General features: G+C 39.7%; 1 protein-coding gene across 1 annotated transcript in view; it reads right to left on the minus strand.

The window, feature by feature from the left end:
- The window catches only part of NAMPT (nicotinamide phosphoribosyltransferase), a 36,204-nt gene extending 23,100 nt beyond the window's left edge, over nt 1–13,104 (minus strand). The window contains exons 1-4 of the mRNA XM_004046013.5: nt 12,952–13,104; nt 5,120–5,276; nt 3,031–3,134; nt 865–993 (exon numbers count right to left, since the gene is read on the minus strand). Of these exons, the coding sequence (XP_004046061.1) occupies nt 865–993; nt 3,031–3,134; nt 5,120–5,276; nt 12,952–13,008 (447 nt within the window). The 5' untranslated portion in view covers nt 13,009–13,104. The remainder of the gene's footprint in view (nt 1–864; nt 994–3,030; nt 3,135–5,119; nt 5,277–12,951) is intronic.
- Between the last annotated feature and the right edge of the window lie 3,187 nt (nt 13,105–16,291).

Raw genomic sequence — 16,291 nt, forward strand, 5'->3', positions numbered from 1 at the left:
TTAGCAAAATGTGTTTCAAACACCCTCTTGGACCTCTTATATTTCGATGTTTTCCAATTTTTATAAGTGAGCCTCAAATGTACTATTTTACAATATAATAGCAAATTACTTTAACCGATAAACTAATTAGTCAGTTCTAAGAACTAAGTAAATGCCACCAGATAGTAAGGTGTTATTTCTATAGTAACTTTCGAGGGTATTTCCTCTCATGGATTAAATCTATTATTAAACTGTTCAGAAACTAAGTAGAGTATTATTATCAAAACTCTGACCATGTGAAAACATATGACTACTTAGGTATACATACAAGAAAAACAAAAAAAAGGCTCGCAGTATAAACCCAAAGCCCAAAATGTACCCTTCCTGAGAAATTAAACAATATGAATAGCAGATCTTGTTTATAATTAGATGAGAAACTGAAAAGTAACAGATGGTAGATCCTAGGACCTAAACTGATGAGAGAAAAATGAAGAAAGTAGTTACTAGAAGTTGGAATAAAGTTCCTTTAGTCTAACTTGAACATTTATCATTCATTGAATGTTGTAAGTTACTAGAAATGTGCTGTTTTTCTAAGTTTGCTCTAAGATAATACACATTTAAAATGGCAATGAATTAGATGAAAGCCAACTAGGTTTTAAAAACAATCACTCTCAATAATTTGATTTAAACAAAATCTCAGAACATTCTATTCTACTAGAAGAAACCTTAAAGATTATTTAGTCTGTCATTTTATAGAAAGCCTGGAAAGGTTAAGTAAATTATAGGAGATTATATAGCTTTATTAGTAACAAATTCTAAACTGTAATCTCAGTTCAATGGTCTTTATTCAATTAATGTTAAATAAGAATTAAAAAAACAATTTACCTCAATCCAATTTGTAAGCCAGTAACACTCTGGATCTGTGTTTTCCACCGTGAAGAGAACATTTCCTCTGGGAATGACAAAGCCCTCAGGAACAGCTTTTATTTCTATTGGAAGATGCCCATCATATTTCTGGCAGGATAAAATGATAAATTTATTTATTCAACAGATGATACTCAATTCCCTGCTGTTTTACTAAACGTTCTTTACGTTTTATAGAAGCTAAATTTACTGTCATAGAAATTGCAATTGTAGATGTTACTGTAATCTAGTCAGAATATCCTCATAGAAATTGCAATTGTAGATGTTACTGTAATCTAGTCAGAATAATCTTATCCTTCTAAATTAAAACTAGTTAAAATTATTAACATAGGTACTGATATTAATTTTTAAGTTTAATGCTGCCACGTGCTTCTGCTAAGAACATTTATCACTACAAGTGGCAGAAAATTCCAAACTCATCAAAACCAAACTGTTGCTTCTTCCCTGCTTTTTGAGAAAATGAGAAAGGATGAGTTTATTCCAACATATTCTAAAAGTATTCCAAGAACACTACCTTTATTCTAAATTCGTCATTTTCACAAAATAAAGGCTGCAGATTGAAAGATAAAGGATTGCTATTAAAGAACAAAAGAAAACAAAACGAGAGAGAAGGAGAGCTAGGGAAATCCCTGCAGAAGAACTGAAATAGGTTCCCTCTATTCTGGTCGTGGACCTGAAACTATGAGACAGGCCAAACACACAATCTTGGCAATTAACACTCGAGTCTGACTTAACTGACTTCCTCTTAATGCAATAATTGCCTCCAAAATTAGGCTGAAGGTTATTTGTTATGTGACACTGTACCTCCCTTTTAAAGCTAAGAGCTGTGCCTAACTTTTCACTAGGAAGGCAAGCTGTTTCAGAAATCCTGATTATTAAATACAAGAAAAATCTGTTTAATACAAGCACTGGAGGCACAGTGTATAGCAAAAAGAACATTGCCCTACAGGTTCTAGTTTGGACTCAAAAGCAGCGGGGAGACCTTGGACAAGTCACTTGCCATCTCTCGGTCTCAGATTCTGTTTGTAAAATGGGGTTAGACCAGATGATCTCTAGAGAACCTTTAGTTCCCCAAGATTTTCTGATCATATAATCAAACGACTTATTGCCCTGGCCACTGGACAGTATAGTAATAAGCATAGTACCTAACTTATTACTGTATTTATCCTTACAACAAACCTCACAGAAGAGAAATGGAGCAAGTACAGGTGATAGCTCACAGATTCTATTGACCTTATTTAAGATACAGGAAAAGTGCAGCACAGAGTACTTACCTGACTTTTTCAAGACCCATAAGTACCAAATAGTATAGCTCAGTATTGTCATATAGGCATGAAAGTTAAAGTATTTCTAATTATTCTGTGTTTGACAGTCTTTTCAATGTAAGAAACTTTCGTTTGTGAGACTTAAAGTAACACTCAACATCAAGATGTGCCAACAGATTCCATTCCCAACTGATCATTGTAATAAAAGGAAACCACCACGGGATATTTAACTCTTATAATTGTATTACCATGTCTTTGAGTGCCTTAATATTTAGGCAATGAATTCAAACATACTAGATATAAATACAATACAATCAAGACTAAAAATCAACTTTGTGGATCAGCACCAAGCCATTCTCACTATTCAGTGAGAAACTTCCCAGAATTATGTGTAGTGATGGATATATAACGGCTATGAAATAGCCATTATATTCAGATCACAAACAAAAAAGAACTGTAATGATACTCTAATCTCTTATTCAAATTCTAGCCAGGGATGGTGGCTCACACCTGTAATCCCAGCACTTTGGGAGGCCAAGGTGGGCAGATCACTTGAAGTCAGGAGTTTGAGACCAGCCTGGCCAACACAGTAAAACCCCATCTCTACTAAAAATACAAAAATTAGCCAGGTGTGGTGGTGCGTGCCTGTAGTCCCAGCTACTCAGGAGGCTAAGGGAGGAGAATAGCTTGAACCTAGGAAGCAGAGGTTGCAGTGAGCCAAGATTGTGCCACTGCACTCCAGCCTGGGTGACAGAGTGACACTTTGTCTCAAAAAAAAACAAAACAAAAACAAATTCCTTTGCAAGAAGTTTTGAACTAAAAGAAAAACCGAAACAGATCAAAACATGAAACCATCTTTTACCTCAAGAATGTAGTTCCATCCCTTTTCATTAAAGACATCATCTTGGAAATGTTCTTTGTAGACATCTTTGGCTTCCTGGATTTTCTCTTTGGTTACTACTTTACCTAAAAGAATATACATGTCCTGTTTACATTTCTAAAGGTGCATTCTGTGAGTTGCTGAACTGTCATAGAATTAATATCTTTGGCTATTTCACCCATTCTATGGATTAAAAATATAACTAAGAGGTTAAATGACTCACCCAGAGTCAACAGCAGAGTCAGAAAAGGAATTTGTACTTTTAATAACTCAAAGTATAAATGTTTATTTATTGTAAAAGCAGATGTGTAATAGAAAAAATTACTTGCACAGCTTTTAAAAATGATATTAATTTTTTTCTCTCGATTAATTTTGGTACTTTTCAACTTTGAGATGACTCAAAAGCTTCTTACATCCAAATGAAACTTCTCACTTCGTTCGTAAAGAATGTGGCATCTTTAGGGTTGGTAAGTCAGTAATTTCCACAATTACTAAATGTCTGCCCCCCAAACAACACACTTTTAATTAACTTTTCTTATCCGTAAATGAGGATAAAAGTCGAGTACCCACTTATATGATGTTTGTGAGGACAAAATGAGTTAAGACATATGAACCACTTACAATAATGCTGGCCTAGAATAGGTAATCAATACATTTTAGTTATAATTAATAATGAGTAATATTTTACAGAGTTCTTAAGTTGTATGACTAAATTAAAGTGTGCTATCAGTTGCTGGTAACTTAATACAAGATAACTAGTAAACTCATTTAAAGTATCTTGGGGCCAGGCGTGGTGGCTCATGTCTGTAATCCCAGCATTTTGGGAGGCCAAGGCGGGCGGATCGCTTGAGAGCTCAAAAGTTTGAGACCAGCCTGGTCAACATGGTGAAACCCTGTCACTATAAAAAAGTAGCCAGGCATGGTGGTGCGAGCCTGTGGTCCCAGTTACTTGAGAGGCTGAGCAGGAAGGATCGCTGGAGCCTGGGAGGCAGAGGTTGCAGTGAGCCAAGATTGCATCACTGCACTCCAGCCTGGGTGACTGAGTGAGACCCTGTCTAAAAACAAAACAAAACAAAAAAACTTTGGTATTAACTTTGGTATTCTTGCCACTAATAATTACTTCTGATATCTAGCTAGGTTTTCAGTAGTATAAGACTATCTGAACTGCCTAATCTTAAAAGAGTCAAGATTACAGAAAAGAGTTATTGGCCTAAAATTCAACTTACTGTTTTCAATTCTGAAATTGTTTAATTCAAAAGGTTAGAGATAAACTTTTCCAACATGTATAATGTGTTTGGGAACTGTTTTCCCCCTAGAAACACCATTGCAAAAATGGATTAGAAATGGCCTTTCAAATAAGAAAGCACAGAAATTGGGGGATTTTTGTTTTAATATGCATTTGCAACTAAGTCCAGAGACACAGGTAGTTTTTAAAAATAGGTCTTCAAGGTAAAACTGGCTAATATAAAAATATTCTGATTGCTACCATAATTCAAAAGGAGTTTCCAGTTCATTAACAACTCCTTTACTTTGAATTAATGACTAAAGTATAACAAACAAGATTAGCCTCCAAAAATTAATGACTTTTCTAAACTTATTTCAAAACTTTTAGTTCGGCCAGGAGTGGTGGCTCACGCCTGTAATCACAGCACTTTGGGAGGCCGAGGCAGGTGGATCACCTGAGGTCGAGAGTTCAAGACCAGCCTGACCAACATGGAGAAACCCCGTCTTCACCAAAAATACAAAATTAGCTGGGTGTGGTGGTGCATGCCTGTAATCCCATCTACTCAGGAGGCGGAGAATTGCCTGAAACCAGGAGGCAGAGGTTGCGCTGAGTTGAGATCATGCCATTGCACTCCAGCCTGGCCAACAAGAGCGAAACTTGGTTTCCAAAAAAAAAAAAAAAATCTTTTATTTCAGAAAACTTTTCTCATACTTAGAACATCAAACACACACCAAATTATATGATTTAATGCATCCAAATTAACAGATTTGTTAAAAATTCTAAAAGAACTCCTAAAGGAGTTAAGAGTAATAAGCAGTGTTTAAAATATACTAGGAAAAGTAATACCTTTTAAGTACTTATTAAGAATGTACTGCAACCCATAAAATACTGTTTCCTCATATTTCACCTTCCTTAATTTGGAGTTTTCTGTCTTCTTTTCACGGCATTCAAAGTAGGAATAAACTTTGCTTGTGTTGGGTGGATATTGTTTATAGTGAGTAACCTATGTAAAGAAATACACTTCTGTTAGAAAACACCGATGAGTAGACTATAAATCACAACAGAAAAGGCTTGAAGTTATTTCAAAACCAGAGAAACTATATTTCTTGTTTGCTATTAACCAGTTTCTTTTCCTGGCTATACCAAATAAAAAATAAGTATCTAAGATATTTTCAGCGTTCAGTATCTTAAAACCACAGGAGAGCATTAAATTTTACATACAAGCACACTAAATCTACTACAAGGCCTCTAGGTTGGAAAAGTATTTCATTTGGTTTTGGGGAACAGTCCTTCATCCAGGCGAAGAGAGAGAGAAGCAGCTGCCTAATGGGCACCCACAACAGAAAGGAATGAACTGAAAGACAGCAGAATTTGGTACTGCTAATATCTCAATGTGGTATGTTCCAAAAGTCAATGACTTAACATGACTACTTTACTTGTACAATGAGGTACTGAGGATGATCACTTTTAGTCTTCATAGTGACACTATGAAAACCTGGATGACAGCAATGGCGGTGGCAGCAAAGTAAAAAAAAATCCTGTTTTGTAATCTCCCTTTGTCAAATCACCCACCTAACTGGAACTAACTGGAAAATAAATTCTTATACAATGAAACATCAAATCCTTATGAGTTTAAAATACGAAGAGGTCTTCCTTAGCACAAATTTCTTTTCCATGAACTTGGGTAAGAGCCACCATGTAAAAAATTTATCTGCTTTTAAGAAAGAAAAAGTAAAAAGTGAGTGTTCATTATACTTTTAATATGGTTAAAACATGGAAATAAATAAATTCAAACATTTTACCAATAAAAAATAAAGTGGAAGAATAATGTGTATTTGCCCAATTTCAAGAGTAGGAATAATAGTGCCTTAAGGTTTAAGATACAGGGTGAATCAAGATACAGGGTGAATCATGGCAATGGTGGAATAAATCTTTGCAGACCATTTTTCATGAGTGATCACTTTGAACATAAATCATTTTTCCTGTTTAGCTTTGATCTCAAGTTCAGGAAAGCCAATGCTGTCTTTGGGTACACAGTCTCAATCTCAGTAAAACTTGGCTCTATCCTCAAGAATCTTCATAGCTTAGTACAAGAATCCTAAGATGAATATATTTCCATTGATGATTCTGAATGAATGTGCTGTTTCCTTGCCAATGGTAGCATACTTGCAACTCTATAAAAATAGCCCCTAATGCAGCACACAGACAACCTTGGAGGTAAATCTTTATAGTAACAAGTGATCTGAGAGTTTAAGTCAAGCAGGAGACTTGGAGCTGTTTTCCTTAAGTACAACAGACAGTGATATACTAAAAGGTACAGGGAAGTCTCATCAAAAGCTAGAAGTATATGTCAGGGCTTATTAAGGTTAGAATCCAGGGACTGATCCCACTTTAATAAAATTTAAGAAGTAGCTAAGCAAGACAGCTAATACAGAATCTGCAGCAATGAAATTTATGTCAATTCACTAAAATGCAAAAACAAATATATTTATGAATGAGTCTGTAGTAATAAATATGACCACTACCTCAACTACTTATGAAACTGAAGAAAAAGACACCTCTACCTAAAAACACACCCAAGATGTATGTAAAAATGAAAACGTCCAGTTTACAATGTAAATAACTCCAACTTCTTTAGTGGGACTAAGTAGTGAGACAGAAGAAAAGCACACACGATGAAGTAAAACTTGAAAAATGGTGTGGATCTTATAGCACAAGTTTGTAAGTCTGATTCATAGTTTTATTTCTCCACAGTTTGACCCTTACTGTTCAGGTACTTAATGATGCATTCTTTATCAGATTTAAAATTACTAGAAGGCAAGTTATTTTCTTTTTCTGAGAAGATGAAGAGTCAAAAGCAAAATGGAAATGTCTCTAAGCTATTTAACTCTGTATCTTGGTCTAAAAGTATACTGAAAATATTCTTTGTACAAATACAGCTCCAGTTCTGGACAATAATTAAATATTTATAATTTTAAAGCTTCAGCTATGTTCTCTAATTATAGTACTTTAAAAACCTACCTTTACTTAGAATGCCTTCTCTGAAAACAAATACCATTTAAAATACAAAAATGTCTGAACTGCTTAATTAGAAACAAAGTATGAACTCTAAAAATCTTTGGAGAACCTTAAGAGTATCGTTTTAGAATATAGCTAACCCATCTAAGTTACCTAGGCAAACTCGCAGATAATTAGCCAAGAAACACCATTTATTAACTATCTACTAACACCCAACAAGTTTACAGAAGAATACAGAGCATGTTTAGGTCTACTTATAGGGGTATATGTACATGTTGTTTAATGGGAAAACGTTTTTAAAGCAGAATTTTTTAAGAAAATATTTCTAACAATATAGTCAAAAGGATTTATAATGATTCTAGTTTTGCTAGCTTACTGTCCTCTTCATTTTACTTTCTACTAAACAGGCCATTTTGAACCTTCACCAGAAAATCAGATGATATAGCATAAATTCAAATCAACTGTTATTTTATAAATACTTCATTCACAAATACATACTCTGTACCTACTTCAGACACTGAGGATGAGAAAGTAAATAGAATGACATGGTCTCTATTTTCAAAGGACTAATAAGGGCTGAAGAAGGAAGAAAAAATACATTAAGTAATTTCAGATCAAGATAGATGCTATGAAAATGTAAGAGAATGATGGGCTAGAGGGGGCCAGGAAGACTTCTTTGAGAAGGTGACATGTGAGCAAGACCTAAATGACAAGGAGACAGGAAATGCTTTGGCATAAGGGACAGAACAGAAGGCAGGCCAATGTGGTAGGTACTTAAAAGTATGGGGGCGTGGTGGGGACAGTAAGAACACGATAAGGTCAGAGGTAGGCAGAAATGAGATCATGTAAGGCTTACAGACTACCCCAAGGAGCCTGGATTTTATACCAAGTGCAATGGGAAGCCATTATGTTTTAAGCTGGGGTGAATATGACATGATTCACCTTTTAAAAGGATTAGCCTAGTGGTGGATAAGAACGGATTATAGGGTGACCAAAGAGTGCAGGAGTTAGGGGCTATTAGGTTAGATGGGAGAATTTGCCCAGTGTTTTTGGAGGTAAAGGGGAACTAGGCTGATAAATTGGATGTGGAAGATAATGAGGGAGAAGAATTAATACCTCCCACATTTTTGGTTGAGCAACTGCATTAATAAGAGTGCCATTTATAGAGATGGGGAACGCTATCAAATGGTAGGGAAATGAAGTGCTCAATTTTAAATGTTAAGTAACACTAACAAAAAGTTTCATAGTATTCTAAAGTTAACACAGAAAGCTCTTAAATCATGTTAACTTTTTTAGCACTGACTTGACTTCTATTACTAAAGAAAATGGTTCTACAATAAATACAAAATTATTCCGTAGATGTAAACAAAACAAAATACCTAATAAGATCCCAGCAAACCTTCCCAGTGAAAATGCTTCCTAAACTGGCATGGCCCTCCTGCTGTTAAAAGAACACCATCTGAATATCAATACATATGTGGTAAAGAACTGGCCGGGCACGGTGGCTCCTGCCTGTAATCCCAGCACTTTGGGAGGCCAAGACGGGTGGATCACGAGGTCGGGAGATGGAGACCATCCTGGCTAACATGGTGAAACCCCGTCTCTACTAAAAATACAAAAAACTAGCCGGGCGTGGTGGCACGCGCCTGTAGTCCCAGCTACTCAGGAGGCTGAGGCAAGAGAATCGCTTGAACCTGGGAGGTGGAGGTTGCTGTGAGCTGAGATCGTGCCACTGCACTCCAGCCTGGGCAACAGAGCAACACTCCGTCTCAAAAAAACAAACAAACATAAGCACAAACAGAAAAACGTAGTTCTTTTAACATAACTCTTCAGTTGTGTGATTAATTTACTTCATGAAAGGATAAACTTCTAAAAATTATTACATACTAGATAACAGTAACTGGTATTATTTTAATGCCTAGAACAAAAACGGTCTAGCCCTAAGTCAAATGATGGACAGCTTTTTCCATTAAGGAGTGCTGGCCAATCAACTGTATCAAAAAATTATATTCCCAAGGCTAAATATCCTTGTTCCAAGTATGACAGTTTTTTTAAAAAAAGTATGAGATATGACACATATATTTCAGTTGAACAGAATTCTTTTGGGAAAAGAAAGCCTAGTTTTCTCTAGATGCTTCTCTAGATGTCCCATAGGGCTGATTTGATGTCTTAGGGTTGATTTGAAGATCTTTCCTCCCACAATGGGATCACATGACCAAATGCAAGTACTACTATCTCACTTTTTCAGTTATACTTTTTAACTGCTAAAAAATCACAAGTCAACATTTAAAAAATAAGCTGTATATGTAAGATCACATGGGATAACATACCCAAGGTCACAGGGCAAGTTATGTTAGCTATATAATATCTAAGGGCAATCAGAAGAGGATACACTCTGCCCAACACTGGCTAAGACTTTCTGCTGCTTCAAAGCTAATGTGCTAGAAACAGCAAAAACCATAACTGATTCTTCTTTTCAGTATTATTTAAGATTTCCTAAACCCTGGAAATCTGTCTGTTGCCCCCCAAAATAATTCACTGCTATTTGGCTTTGAAGCAATAGTCACTCATAAATATGACTTAAGGATTTTGGGTTATTTGGGGAAGGAGAGAAATTGCAAAATCACCTATAATCATATTGCCTCTTCCCTTAAAACCTCTTGCATGGAGTTTCTAATGACTTGTATCTCTTTTGCCACACCTTTAAACCAGATTTCATTAACTCACAACAAGAACACCAGCTCAATTATTAATGACCTAAATTAATCTCCCTATCAAGTATATTCATGATTTATATATTTTATTTATGGTGCTCAAGTTTTTCCTATATAACAAAACATAATGGAAAAATTGAAATATATGTACAATGTCACATATATCTTTATGAATGCACAGGCATTCTCTGGGGTACAAGCTGCAACAGTACCCCACTCATGAGGCTCAGGTTGCCTCAGGAGCCACCGTGACAATACCGAAGCATCCGCTCAGAAGCAGTGAAAGACAAGCAACAAAAATTTGTTACTTGGCCATTAGAGGAAGCAAAATTTTCTTTTTTTTTAAAAAAAAAAGCTGCCTTGAATTCCTAATCACCATATATAAATTTCACAGCTCTTTGAAACTTCTATAAAATCAACTTCTGTCCATCCTGGATTTCAAAATACTACTTATCTTTGTCTTCTTTTATAATACCCAATAGGTCACCAACATTTATTAAATAAATGGTTAAAACTATGCTGAATTCTAGATAACCAGCTTACAGATGACCCTTTGAGAAGCAACCTACACCGGACAGCACATTTCATAACTAATGGATAATGCGGTTTAAACTGTGTCCTTACTTCTAACAAGAACCACGATGAAAATAGAGGAACCACATTCGTCTGTGTCCTTAATTCCTTACTATATACAATAAAGTATGAGGTTACAGAAGTGAATGTATATACTTCAAATGCTCCTTTGGTCTAAATAGTTCTGGACTCTCTTGACAGGATACAAGACAAAACAAAACTCCCATTGTCATGTGCTTGCTACCATACCATCTACTTGCAAAGTAACTTTCGTAGTGCTTAGGCAATCAATTATTCTTTCTTCAATTTTAGAAAGAAGCAATCAACAATATTTTGCTCTCTTCATCAACACATCTGAAACTACTAGAGTTCCCAACTTTGGCCAATAGATTGTAAGCACTGATAAGGATATGTAACATTCTCGTGTAATTTCTAAATAAGTTTCATTACTTCTAACCTCAAGATTATCATTTTTGTCCTTTTTCCTAAGATAAAAAGACAAAAATATAAAATAGGTTATAAGGACCCCTAAAAACATAAGGGAAATGAAACCTAAGACTTAAATGTGACTGTGGAATACACAGTCTATTTTAGCATACCGCGGTAAGCCACTGGTATAAAACATATCGACTTGATTGAATCCTCTAGAGGTGACTTTTGGGGAAAAAATGAAAAATCTAAGACGAAAATATTCTGAAGTTTCATATTATAAAGGATATAAAACATACCAGTCTGACTTGAAAGTTGACAGAAGTAAAATTTATTAAATAGGTGCAAATTCTAATAGTGCAATTAAGTATGGCTCACTAGATTAGAAACCTTTAAGGTAATTCACTATTCTAACTAAAAGCACCCCAGAAAACTTATGTTAAAGTAATTTTACATTCCTTATGTATAATGGTTAGAGGAACTGCAAACTAAAAGAAGTTGCATTCTTCTGTTTTTAAAATTTAGACTATTCAACCTCCCTTTACATTTGGCTAACATGTAAAAAAAAAAAATCTGACAGTTATTTTAGATTTAGTTAAGAAAAAATTCTACAAAACTATGAATGAGGCTATTCTAAAATCACTATTTAAAATTTTGAAAACACTATGATTGAACCAAGAGAACACAAGAGGAGGTTTTAGGACCAAGTAAAGGACCATACTTGAGGTATTATCACGTATACTTGACAATATTGTCAAGATTCATACTTGATAGTGTTCGGATTTTGCAATACTTTAAACTTGCATCTAAAAGACAACTTGTTGATGGATCTTGGCTCGATTTCAAGAACCTATCTAAATATCCTAAACAGCATTTTAAGCTGATTGGAAAAAAACAGACAAAACTTAAGTAAAATGGAATTCTCTAAAATACTTTCTCGGAATATCGGAGGAGGGCTAAAAACAAAAGAAAAAAAAGAATCAAAACAAAAACATGAGAGTACTATGTTTTACCACTGTATTCCAAACCACTATGCTGCTCAAGTAAAATTTACTTTACCTCTTCCCTTCACTATTGCGTGCTTCATATCAACTGAATGTGGCAGCTACCCACGCAAGTGTTCAATGGGCATGTGAACGCAACGTTGTGCCATTTCCCTCTCCACATGTTCTCTAGGGTTAAAGCTACAGTTCCTTTAAATCCTCGTGTTTCATTTTCCTTTTCACAGAAATCCTGTAATGACCCTAAAGCAGTTAAGAGCAGAGCGGCCTCTACACCCAGGAATAAGGAGCACGAGCAATCACTAGGTGCCAAGGAGTTTGAAACGGAGCCCGGCGCAGTGGGACAGGGGAATCCACTACGGCTACCGGGGCCAGGCGAGTGTCCTCCGCGCCGGAGCCGCAGAGGACCGCGGCTGCTCCGGCGCCCGCGCCAGGACTTCTCCCACCTCGCCCCCGGGGAGACTTACCTGCCCAGCCAGGGGCGAGCGCGCCGGGCTGGCCCGGCGGGGAAAGCCCCGCTCACTCTCCACTGCGGGCCCCCGGGGCCGTTACCTAACTGGTCCCAGCTCCAGGCCAAGGGGCCGCGCTTCAGGGAAGGGCATGCGCTCGCCGGCGACGCCCAAGCCCCGAGCCCCGAGCACCGGAGCCCGGGTGTCCGCTGGGGCCCGCCTCAGCCCCCCGCCTCAGCCCCCCGCCGCGCCGCCGCCGCCGCGCGCCCCCAGGCCCCGCCTCCACTGCCCAGCCCTCCATCCTCCTCCAGCCACCTCCTGCCCACTGCGGCGCCTCCTCACCTGCCCCAGCCGCCGCCGCCCGCGCCTCCCCCGGGCCTCCCCGCGCCGCGACCCTAGCCCTAGCCCCAGCCCCAGCCGCCCCCGCCCCCCTGCCGCGCGCTCGTCCCCAGCGCGCCCCGCTCCTCCTCATCTGCCCCCGCCCCGAGCTTTACCTTGTAGGAGTCGGTGGCCAGGAGGATGTTGAACTCGGCTTCTGCCGCAGGATTCATCTCGGGCCGGAGGACAGGGGCCGCGCGCCGCGAGCTCCCTGGCGCGGCTGCGAGGAAGGAGAAAAATGAGCTTCACCGCGCTCCGTTGCTTAAGTCACTGCTCGGTCGGCGGAGGAGGAGGGGGAGAGGGGGAAACGGAGAGAGGGGAGGGGTCAGAGGAGGGCGGGCCCCGGAGCAGTGACGCAGCGCGGGTGACGGCTGCGGCGGCTCGCGTGCTCGCAGTCTGGGAGCTCTGGTGGACTCCCCACCTCGGTTACCCCGCCTTCACCCCGTCACCCTCGGAGGGCCGAGAAAGGGGGGGGCGCGGCAGCGCGTGCGCAGTGCGCCGGAGGCGGGGCGGGGAGGAGGACGTGATGCACGCGCTCTTCCTCCCAGACGCCAGCTCCGGGAAGCTGGAGGCAGCGGGGCAGCCCCGGCGCGTGACCCGGGCGCTTACCTAAGTTCGAGTTCCCGGCACGGACGCGGGAGGGCGGGGCCTGGAGGGGGCGTTCCCAGCTTCGCCCGTGCCACGAGGAGCCGGTTCGCCCGCCCCGCCTGGGACCTTCTGTCCTACCCAGTCCTGGCTGGTTTTCTGGGTCCTCCTGAAGTCACGCCACCCGGCTAGGGGGCGAGGAGCCTCCTACTGCCCATCTTCCCGTCCACCACGCGCAGTTACTCACCTTTGTCTCCGGCCTGGATTAAGGATCCAGCCTTTCGCCTCCATCCCTCTTGTCCCTCCTGATCCTCCTGACCCTGTCTTTAAGATCCCAGGAGCTGCGGTGAGGAGTGAGGCTGAGGGGCCCCTTTCATCTGACGCAGCGACTCCGCTTTCCTCCGGCGGCTCTGTCTATGGCTGAGCTCTTTGATCCTTTGAGGGATGGTTTGACTTTTCCCGAGCAAAGAGCCTGCGTTGAAAAGCGGGGGTGGAATTCAGTCCTCACAGATAATGAGGGGACAAGACCTAATTGAACCGAGTATTGCCGGGAAGGAAAAGGCAACGGGCCAAGCCTTTGACAGGGTGCGAAACTGACTTTTATCATCGTTATAGTCTTTAAATCCTGGGAAACGAGTTGGCAACCCCAAAATAAAGAAGTGTAATGACGTCTGATGACTTCACCCAAATACAGACCGTTCCAAGAAAGACTTGCGCAGTTCTCATGCGTGGTTGCGTTTTTGCATAAAACTAAGATTCCCTTTGTCCGCATGTTTAATAGCTTAAAAATAAATTGAGGTTTTTATCGGATAAAAGTAGCCAGGAAAAAGTGATAAAGTGAAAAGGATTACAGGATATTTATAGACTTCTCTTTCAAGTTATTAGAAGTCTCATTCTATATGGGGGCAGTGATGGTGGTGGTGGTAGTGGAACTTGTGAATTGAGATTCATCTCGAAACTGGAGGCATGGCTGAGACTTCTAATAAAGACAACCTCAGTTAACACTATGTCTTGAAGTCAGTACATATTTTTGACAATCACCTCATCTACACGTAGATACAATACAGGGCAAAGATCATGGAAGTGGAAGGTATCACCAGGCACTCACCAATGTAGTAAATACTAATAATACACTTACAATTATTTTCAGCAACGAGGTTTGAAACAAGAGGGCTTATGTATTTATTGGTTGATCTTCCCTGTGTTTTACCGGGGAAAATTATTTGTAAACGCATTTAAACAAATTATTATTTTTATTTTGAGACGGAGTCTCGCTCTGTCGCCCAGGCTGGAGTGCAGTGGCTGGATCTCGGCTCACTGCAAGCTCCGCCTCCCGGGTTCACGCCATCCTCCTGCCTCAGTCTCCCAAGCAGTTGGGACTACAGGCGCCCGCCACCACGCCCGGCTAATTTTTTGTATTTTTAGTAGAGATGGGGTTTCACCGTGTTAGCCAGGATGGTCTCGATCTCCTGACCTCGTGATCCTCCCGCCTCGGCCTCCCAAAGTGCTGGGATTACAGACGTGAGCCACCGCGCCCGGCCTAAACAAATTATTTTTTAATATTTGATTTTGGGAGTTTTTTTATATTACTTCAAGGAGTGCAATTCAAAGAAGGAAAAAGATCATTTTTGTCCTTAATTTGGTGTTTTTTCCTTCATTTAAAATTTATATAACCTACTTTACTTATAGTACAAATTCTTATTTGTTTAGCTTCCTGGAATTCATGTATCTATAAATGACCGTTGTTCTATGCTGCTTTATGCAGAAAAGAAAGTAGGATTCTGATTATAATGTGGGCTTTGTTTATGGTAGTATTTTTTTAAGATGCAAAATTTGATCTTGCAATCTTTGAGTTGAATTTGCAGTTTTAAAATAAAAAGGTCTTATATCTGTGCAAAGAAAAAATATTATTGTATTGACATTGCTTGTTAAATTAAGGAGTGAGGCCTGCACAAGTATTAGTAATGTGAATCCTCACAGTAGTCTCCAGAGGAAAAAAATGACAATGAAGTCATGTTACCAATAGGACAATCACAATTTGCCTGAGATAGAAATAGGCACATTCTCTATGTAACTACATGCTTAAGCTGGAGCAATTCAGAATTAATCGGGGTTTAGAACTATGAAATTATCACCGAAAACAGAGCCAAGATTTCATTTTAAAATGGCCTCCCCTGAAAGACAGTTTAACAGCTAGCATTAAGGTTGGACGTGGTGGCTCACACCTGTAATCCCAGCACTTTGGGAGGCTGAGGCAGGCTGATCACTTGAGCCCAGGATTTTGAGACCAGCTTGGGCAACATGGTGAAAACCCATCTCTACAAAAAATACAAAAATTAGCTGGACGTGGTGGCATGTGCCTGTAGTCCCAGCTTCTCTGAAAGGAGACTGACGTGGGAGGATTGCCTGAGCCCGGGGAGGTTGTAGCATGTAGAGGACCTGAGAAACTGTTTTTCATAGGTCACAACAACATGACAAATAATAACACATAGACTCAAATGGGCCCCCTCACTTGATTCAAAGCCCTGGATTATTATACCATCCTACCAAATAGCGATCAGGCACTGCCAACTGGGCATGCAGCTCCTTGTCTCCCTCCCTCAGAGTGCTATGAAAGACCTAGGGCTCATATATTTGTTCAGGCAAAGTGAGTGTATCTGTGCCACTCCTGTTGCCACACACCCTTGCAGACAGCCTCGGGTGCACCTTTATATTTCAAAGTTGCCTCAGATACTCCAATCTGACCTGACTTGACCTCAGTAAAAAACACTGGTGAAGTAGGTATGGAACTCACCTACCTGCAACCCCTGACAATGGTCTTATCCATCTCCCTTTATAATCTCCTCTAGACTCGCCAATTAGCAACAGTTG

Source organism: Gorilla gorilla, chromosome 6 (genome assembly GCF_029281585.2).
Source record: "Gorilla gorilla gorilla isolate KB3781 chromosome 6, NHGRI_mGorGor1-v2.1_pri, whole genome shotgun sequence".
Taxonomy (NCBI): Eukaryota; Metazoa; Chordata; class Mammalia; order Primates; family Hominidae; genus Gorilla; species Gorilla gorilla.